Here is a 9984-nt window from a genome sequence, read left to right on the forward strand (position 1 = left end):
TTCATCCGGCAGAGTATGCGCCCGATCCTATTTGTAAGGAAGAAGTATGGTTCATTGAGGATGTATATCGATTATCGACTGCTCAACAAGGACACAATCAAGAATAAGTACCCGTTTCGAAGGATATATGACCTGTTTGATCAGCTACATGGTGCCAAGTACTTCTCCAAGATTGATTTGAGATTGGGATATCACCAATTGAAGATCAGGGAGTAGGATATTTCGAAAATAGATTTTGGGACCAGGTATGGCACTTTGAATTTCTGGTAATGTCTTTTGGGCTAACGAATGCAACAACAACTTTCATGGATCTTTTGAATCGAGTCTACCAAGCCTTTTCTCAAATCTTTTGTAATAGTGTTCATTGACGACATCCTTGTATATTCATGAAGTCGAGAGAACCATGCTGATCATCTTATGGCGATTTTATAAACTCTGTGTCACCACTTGTTTTATGTGAAATTTTCAAAGTGTGAGTTTGGCTCGAGTCCGTCACTTTCTTGGGTCGTGTTATCTCCAATGAGGTGAATAAGGTTTATCCTTAGAAGATTGCCGTTTTGAAGAATTCACCTGGACTTACAACTCTGACACATATTCGTATTTCTTAGGCTTAGCCTGATATTTCAGGAGGTTTATGGAGGGGTTTTCTTCTCTTACCTCTCCATTGATAAAATTGACGCAAAAGGCAGCTAAATTCCAATGGTCAGATGCTTGTGAAAGGAGCTTCCAAGAGTTGAAGTCAAGGGAGACCACAACACCAATGTTGACCTTACCACCAAGTTGTGTATTGTGATGGTTCAAGACTTGGACTCAGGTGTGTACTAATGTAACACAACAAGGTGATCGCTTATGCCTCTGGGCAACTCAAGAACCATAAGAAGAATTATCCAATACATGACTTGGAACTTATGGTGGTGGTGTTCGCATTGATGTTTTGGCGTAATTATTTGTATGAGGTCCATGTAGACATATTCACGCAACACAAGAGTCTTCAATATATCTTGAAGCAGATAGAGTTGAATCTACGGCAAATGAGATGGCCTGAGTTACTCAAGGACTACGACATTGACATTCTCTACCGTCCATGGAAAGATAATGTTGTGACAAATGCTCTTAGCTGGAAATCTATGGGTAGTCTGGTGCATTTGGAGGCACACCAAAGGACGATGACCAAATAAGTTTAGCGGTTGGCTAGTTTGGAGTCTGACTTGCGGACTTTAGCGTGATTGTGCAAAATAGGGCCGAGTCATCACTCATAGTAGAAGTCAAGGAGAAACAATATGATGATCTATTTTTGGTGCAAATTAAGGAGGGAATTCATTAACATAAGACCATGGCTTTTTATCTTGGCATGAATGATGGTATGCTAAGATACCACAGGCGATTATGTGTTCCAAATATAGATGGTCTCCGAGGGAGAATCATGATCGAGGCTCACAATTCCAAGTATTCTGTGCACCCAGTCTCTACAAAGATGTACCATGATCTCAAGAAAGTCTACTTGTGGAATGACATGAAAAGGGATGAAGCGGACTTTATGGCTAGTTGCCCGAATTGCCAGCAAATGAAAGTCGAGCACCAACAAGTGGGAGATGATCAATATGGACTTTGTGGTAGGTCTACCTTGCAAGCCTTGCAAGTTTGACTCGATTTGGGTGACTGTGGATCGACTCACAAAATCAGCACATTTTTTTCCTATTAAGGATATCGACACAACAAAATATTATGCTTAATTATAGATCAAGGAAATAGTCAGATTGCTTGGCACTGTAGTTTCCCTCATCTCTGATCGAGGGACGCAGTTCACCGCTAACTTTTGGCAAAACTTTCAGCAAGGTTTGGTTCTTAGGTAAATATTAGTACAACTTTCCATCCACAGACCGACATGTAAGCAAAGCGGACTATACAAACACTTGACGATATGCTGCGTGCATGTCTTTTGGACTTTAAGGGTAGCTGCGATGATCATTTGCCACTCATAGGATTTGCCTATAACAACAACTATCATGCCAGCATTCAGATGGCACCGTTCAAAGCTCTATATAGTAGGAGATGTAGATCTCACATTGGTTGGTTTAAAGTATGATAAGCATAATTGATAGGGCCAGACCTCGTGTGGCTATGGAGAAGGTCAAAATCATCAAGGAGCAGATGAAATCCACTAGAGTCACCTGAAGTCCTCTTTGGATGTGCATCGCTTACATTTGGAATTCAAAGAGGATGATTGGATATTCTTGAAAGTTTCCCCCATGAAGGGAATAATGTATTTGGGAAGAAAGGGAAATTGAGTAAGGTATATTGGACCATACAGAATCTTGTAGAGGGTTGGTCAAGTGGCTTATAGGCTCTAGTTACCTCCAATGATGTCCCTGGTGAACCCGGTGTTTTATGTGTCCATGTTGAAGAAGGTGGTTGGAGATTCGTCGCTCATCGTCCCGGTGGAGTCTATTGAAGTTAATGAAGAATTGACTTATGAGGAGATTCCGGTTGCCATCCTTGATAGAAAAGTTCAAAAGTTGACGAATAAAGAGATTGCCTCCATCAAAGTGCTATTGCGAAACCAACAAGTTGAAGATGCACCTGGGAGGCCGAGGAAGATATGAAGAGGCAATATCCACACTTGTTTATATAACATGATGGTTATGTTTAAAAGAATGATAGAAGTTTACATTCTATGAGTTATGTTCAAACTGGTACAGTTTATGCTAAGATGCCGCTTTTTGGCAATGAAATGCATTTTCATGTTTATGATATATCGTTGAGTGATGAATATGTTGTTAGGATTAGTTTCTGGGGCTCTTTGACAGGTGGATAGGCTCAAATACAGAGGAAACTCTACTGAAATTTTTAGAAATTTGGAGAGTTAGCCAAAGTTGGAACTTTGGTGTGGGAATGAAGAGTTAAGTCATAATGCTATGGGAATTTTCTAACCCGACCCTATTTTAATAAAAAGGCTTAAGGGGTTATTTTTGAGGGAAACCCAGATATGTTTGAGAAGGAGATACACTCTAGAGAGAGAAGGAGAGAGCTCTAACACTTTTACTCCTCGATTGTTTGCTCAATCTTGGAGATTCAAGAAAGATATTACAGGGTCTTCAACTATCTAGGTAAGATTTCATGCAAAGTCTTATAATGGATTTGAGTAGAAATTTTATTATGTTGGGGCTTATGGGATGGTGATCGGAAGACAAAAGCTCTCAAACTTGAATGTGGGTGTGCGTGTGAAGGCTAAGAAGTATGATTCTTTAGTTTGGAGTAGACAGTTGGGCATGCTTGTACCAATATGGGTTGTTGGATGTTGTAGGACTATTGTAGAATGATTATTTGCTTGGGAATTGGTTGTCGGTGAAGGAATTCCATTACCGAACCTTGTAGTCGATTTCACATATTAGGTATTTGGCAAAATGCCTAAAAGACCTATATCATGAAAATCCTCCTAATAATGGTTCAATTGAACTATGTTAATGTAGATTGAAATTTGCTAAGAGTAGCGGAACACCGTAGTGATCCTAAGGAAAGCTTAATCAAAGTATATTGGATAAACTCATTCTAAAGAATCAGATTCCATGAATTCATTAATAGCACCAAGCATGGTTTGTACAAGCTCTTATTCCTATTGTTCAGAATTGCTTCCAATGGTTGATTTATCCAATTACTTATGTACTCAAGTCATGTTCCAATTGCCCCTACCATATTATGCTCCCCTTTGGGAAAATATTCTAAGTATGATTATTCTATCAAATGCTTATGATTTAAATTTATGTTTCAATTGAAAATTACTATGCTCCCCCTTTGGAAGTAATTCAATGTGTTTAAGGCTCTCATTAATCATGTATTTTAAAGCTATGACTATCCAATGTATTGCATATCATGGATGTTTTATGACGACTCATGGAAAGTGAAAGTATGAAATATGAAGTGCGACCATTAGTGGCTAATGATAATGATGATATATGTCCCAAGGGACAAATGGAAAGAAAAGTTTTTTTATGAAGTGTTTTATGTTCAATGTTTTTGGGAGTATCGTTAGGTCACCAAGGAAGGGTGGGTTATAAGGCCCTTGCCTGAAACTACACGTGCCGGTCTAGGAGATGATTGAGGGATATATTCTCTTTGTATTATGTTGATATTATTTCCTTTAGATTGGGATAGATTGATTGCTAGCAAAGACCATGTCAACCCACACGGCATTGTGGTGAAACGGCCTATCCGATCGGGCGGAGATCGGACGCCATGCACGCATATGGTGGTTTCACATTTCTATGTCAATCCACATATATTGGGGTGAGACGGCCTAGACAATCGGGCCGAGATCGAACTCCATGCCACGTGCATGGTGGTGTGTCGGTAACTTGATGCTATACTTGTTTTGTTTTTATGTCTTAACATGGCATTTACATTACTCTTGATTTACTCCCTACTTCAATGATTATCACTCCTTATGTTGGCTTTCCAGTCCATGTGACGGTACTTTGCTTACATACTAGTACTATTCCATATGTAATAATGCCCCTTTTGCTGGGGACACTGCATCTTTAATGGATGCATGTGGTATCTCAGTGGGCGACATTTATCCTTGATAGTAACATACCCTCCACTCAGCGGATTCTTTTGATCCCTATTCTACATCAGGGACCATATGTTGTATTGATTTCTTGTACATTACTTTTGAGGTATAGCTGAGGCCTTGTCATAGGTACATTCATAGTGCGTTGGGGAGTTGGAGAAATTTTTTGGAAGAACAAGGGCATTTTTGCGATCCATTCTGCGGTCGCAGAATGATATGCGGATCGCAGATCCGTCGCAGATTTAAGCAGAAACTTGGGGAAAATGTTTTGGACCCTTATGCGGTCCATTATGCGGCCGCATAATCATTATGCGGGCAGCATAACCCATCACATACCCAACATGAAATTTTTCGGAAGGGGAGTTCTGCAGCGCATTATGTGACCACAGAATTGGTCTGCGAATAGAAGACCGGCCGCAGAACGAGGCAGAATTGCCCAGTACCGGAGGGCCATTGTGCGGTCCATTTTGCGGACCGTAGAAGCATTATGCGGTTGCATATGTGATTGCAGATCTGTGTCAGGGCTTCATTTTTCTAATTTTTTTTACCCGACCGTATTTTGATTAAAAGCCCTTGGGGTTAATTTTGAGAGAGAAATATGATATTTTAGAAAGAAGGGAGAGTGTTCTAGAGAGAGAGAAGGAGACCCTAGGCTAATTGTTCAACAATTCTTGGTCAAGACTTGGAGAATACACAAGGAAAACTCACAAGGTCTTCATGTAAGAGGTAAGGTTCTAACCCTAGTCTTCAATTTCGAGTTTAGGTAGAGATGGGTAATTGGGAATATGATTCTTAAGTATGAGAGTTGTTTATTTTACATGCATGTACTACCAAGGGTAGTGGGAAGATTGTTAAGCTCTTTTGGGTAAACTTTGGGTAGAGGGATGAAAGAATCCACCATAGGAGGACCTTGAAACCTTAATGCACACCTAATGTTTGATAAAATGCTCAAGTGAGCTGTAACTATGAACTCTCTACTAATTTGTGTTCAATTTTGCTATATATCTAAATAGATCGACGAGGCTAAGAATTCCAGAATATTGTAGTAATTTAAAAAGCTCGAGGCGAGGTATGTTGGTTAAACTTCTCTCTTAGAATTGAATTCCCACGATGATCTTGTAAGTCCCGAGTTGTCCATTATGAATTGACTTTTCTGAATAAGTTTGGTGTCAGATGATGTATATATATATATATGAATATGTTCAAAATGTGTTCCGAAATATTCTTATTATGTTATGTTATTCTTCGGGAGCGTGTTCAAAGAATGAGTATGTATTAAAATGTTGTGACTTCAAGTCAAGTCCAAATGAAAGTGATCATATCAAATTGTGTAAGAAATCACATGTGCCTAAGACCCTAAATTGCTCAAATGTGTGCTTAAAGTCTTGAATAGAAATGTTTGTTGTTGACAATCCGTGTTAATGTTTGAAAGTGGAATAGTGAGCATGAATTATGAAGTACGACCAAAGTGCCAAGAATGATATTGTGTATGGCCAATGATGCCCATAAAATGAATGACATGTAAAATAATATGAATTGAGTGGTAAATACTTTTAATAATAAATGCCTTGGGAGTATCATTTAGCCACCAAGGAAGGGTAGGTCGGAATAACCTAACTCCGAAACTACACGTGCCAGTGTAGGAGTGATTGAGGGGTAAATCCCCGTGTGAATGTGATGAGACTGTTTCCCCTTATATCGGATGAGATTGGTGTGTTGAGATGTTTCCCCTTAAATGGGATAAGATTATTGCTAGCGAATTGTGATGTGATGTCGACCCACACGACATTGTGGTGAAATGGTTTAGCCGATCGGGCTAAGATCGGACGCCATGCCGTGTACATGGTGGTATTGTGAGTGTATGTATCTGGGTGAGACGGCTTAGCCGATCGGGATGAGATTGGACTCCATGTTAACACACGGTGGTGTATCGGTGCTAAAGATCTCCCAACTTAAATTAATGAAACTTACTTGAAATTTACCTTTACCCTAACTTGACACCTCGATACTGGATGAGTCTCTTATTGATTTCATGCTGCGAAGACATAGTGTGGGTTGTATCTGTTTTTGGGAAGGTTAAATTAAAAATGTTGTAATCGTATCATCCTTTCCACTTTAACTATGATTGTACAACATACTATTTTGGAGACTTGTTAATCTCCTAACTAATGAAAATGAACTCTTTTTTCACATGACCTCTTATTGTCTAATTAATGAAATGTATTCTTCTCTTTATTTATGGGTAAGTTAGGTAGAAGGATAGTAAAGGCTTGCTTGACCGGGGTATCTTGGTTGAGCAACGGTCCCGCTCCCCGAGGTCGGGGCATGATATAATACATAGAATCGAGTAGAACATGCAACCAAATAAAGCATAGAGTGAGCTAGAATCAACCCCGAGCATGAATACCCATGGCACATTTATATACGCTTGTCACCTCATATATACATCACTCCTGCATGTAACAAAAAAACATTAGTAGGAAAAATTCCCTCAGCTAAATCTAGGCAATTCACTTACCTCAAACAGGCCAAAATAACAATCAAAAATGCCTTTCCGTGTGAATCGACCTCCGAACGGCTCGAATCTAGCGAGAAACAACTTAGTAACATCAAATAATCTATAGGAATCAAACCCAAACGACTCTGAATCAACCAAAAATTCAACCCGAGCCCGCACCTTGGAATCCGACAAAACTCACAAATCCCGATAACCTATTCGAATACGAGTCCAACCATATAGGTTTCACACAAATACGACTCTGAATCGATGTTCAAATCTCAATTATTCACTTTAGAATTGTTTTTTCCAAAAACCCTCAATTTGTCTATTAGATTCATCAATCAAATGCCAAAAATTAAAAATGGAATCATGTACAATAATCAAATCCGAGCCAAACATACTTACCCCAATCCAAGTTATGAAAATCACCTCAATCCGAGCTCCCAATCTCAAAATATGATAAAATGCGCTCAAAGGTCAAAAATGACATCTTATATGCATTGCCTACATGTTCCCTTCGCAATTACGGGACCTACATCGCGATCGCGAAGCACACGGATCAACACTGCCAAAAATGACATTCACGTTCGTGTCTCTGACCTCACGAACATGATGACCACAAATGCTAACCTCTTCGCAAACGCGTCCTTGTAAGGCCCCGTAGAATTTTGCAAAAGAAAATAATGTTTTGTGGTGCCGAATTGATTTTACGTGTTGAGGATTGGCAGAAAAATATAATTTTGCGGTCCATTATGTGACCGCAGAATTGCTCTGCGGGCCGCATAATGGCCGCAGAAGTGAGCAGAAGAAGGGCCAGTCTTGGGGCAATTATGCGGTCGACTGTGCAACCGCATAACTATTATGCGGTGCATTATGCGATCGCATAACAATTATGCGGACCGCATAGTCACCACATACATAGATAGATTTTTTTGGTTGTTTGGTCTGTAATTATGCGACCATTTTGCGGTCCGCATATCCGTTATACGGTCGTATATGCGACCGCAGAACCGTTCCGGAGCTCCATTTATAGGTTTTTAAAACCCGATCATATTTCGTTAAATACACTCTTTGGGCCATTTTTGAGCGATAATATGATATTTTAGAGTGAGAGAGAGTGCCTTAGAGTGAGAAGGAGTTCTTCAATAATTTTTCTTCAATTCTAGCTCATGTTTTGGAAGATTAAAAAGGGAAACTCACTAGGTCTTCATCCTAGAGGTAAGATTCTACACGCTAACCCTCAATTTCGACTTTTGTGTAGAAATGGATAATTAGCAAGATACTTTCTGGCAGGAGGGTTGTTTATTTGGCATGCATGTGTTATCAAATGGTGTAGGAAGATTGATTAGCTAAAAATGGTAAATATTGGGTTGTGGGATGATGGAATCCTCCATAAAAGGGCCTTGAACCTTAATCCACACTTACTGTTTGATAAAATTCTCAAATGAGCTAGAACCATGAGCATCTCCATAATTTTGGTTTAATTTGTTATATTTCTACAATAGATCGAAGTTGCTAAGAATTCCGGAACATTTAGAGTGTAAGGAAGCTCAAGTGAGGTATGTTGGCTATACTCTTCATTTAGAATTGGAATTCCCATTATCCTTGTATGTTCCAAGATGTTGATTACAAATCGAGTATTCCGATAAGTTTTGTGATAAAGATATATATTCAATTCATATTTCAAATGCTCTTATGCATTATAAATTGAGGATGTGTTCCAAACTATGGATTGTGTATCCACATGTTATAAATTCCAAGTCGTGATTTATGTAAAAGTTATTATGCCAAGTTGTGTAGAGATTGTGATTATGATACACATCCACCCGCATATATTGGGGTGAGGCGGCATGACCGCTTTGTGTGGGGATTATGATACAGAGATTGTGATTGTGATACATCTCTACCCGCATATATTGGGGTGAGGCGTCATGACCGCTTTGTGTAGGGATTATGGTATTGTGGGACTGCACCTCCACCCGCTTGCATTGGGGTGAGGCGGTACGACCGCTTTATGTATAGTTTTGGTATTGTTGTGGCACCACCACCCGCATACATTGGGGTGAGGTGGCATAGCCGCTTTGCGTAGGTACCAAATTCTTGGTACTGTGGTTATACATCCACCCGCATACATTGGGGTGAGGCGGCAGGGCCGCTTGATTAGAGTTGTGGTATTGTATATACACCTCCACCTGCATACATCGAGTGAGGCGGCAGGGCCGCTTTGTGTGAAGACGGTTACAGAGGATCTCATCTTAAATCCTATAAATGTTATTGATAGCTTTTAATAAGCTTTCTATGGTTTAAACGGTTATCTATATTATTCTATTACTGCACTTGTTCATTATATTCATCTTGTATTTTTGAATTCTTAAATTAGTGTTTAGTTTTCATACTAGTACTATTTGATGGTACTAACGTCCCTTTTTGCCGGGGGTGCTGCATCTTTAAATGGATGCAGGTGGTTCCATAACAGGAGATATCTATGAGTGATAGCAACACACCTTCTTCGCAGCTGACTTGGTGAGCCCCACTTCATCCCGGGGTGATGTATCTTTTGTTCTTTGTGTATTCTGTTTGAGGTATAGCCGAGGCCTTGTTGCTGGCATTATCATTGTACTCATCTTTATCTATAGAGGCTGCGTAGACACAGTGTGGGTTGTATAATAGTACTGGGGAAGTCAAACTCGTGTGTTGTGCTTGAATTACTATTTCCACTTCAGATTATGAAAAATGTGTTTGGAATTGAGACTTTAAAATAAAGTAACTAATGGTAAGAAATTGGTATTGCAACATGATCACTTTATTGGTTGATTAACGAAAGCATATATATATTCTCCTTATTCATGAATGAGTTTGGGTAGAAGGAAATCTAATTGGCTTGCTCGGCCAGGTTCAATCGGTTGAGCACCGGTCG

General features: G+C 39.6%; 1 protein-coding gene across 1 annotated transcript; it reads left to right on the forward strand.

Moving 5' to 3' along the window:
• Positions 1–1333: 1333 nt before the first annotated feature.
• On the forward strand, positions 1334–2815 carry LOC138898854 (uncharacterized). The gene is made up of 3 exons (XM_070184960.1): positions 1334–1639; positions 1740–1836; positions 2700–2815. The coding sequence occupies exons 1-3, from the start codon at positions 1334–1336 to the stop codon at positions 2813–2815; spliced, it is 519 nt and encodes a 172-aa protein (XP_070041061.1).
• The last annotated feature ends 7169 nt before the right edge of the window (positions 2816–9984 follow it).

Source organism: Nicotiana tomentosiformis, chromosome 9 (genome assembly GCF_000390325.3).
Source record: "Nicotiana tomentosiformis chromosome 9, ASM39032v3, whole genome shotgun sequence".
NCBI classification, from domain to species: domain Eukaryota; kingdom Viridiplantae; phylum Streptophyta; class Magnoliopsida; order Solanales; family Solanaceae; genus Nicotiana; species Nicotiana tomentosiformis.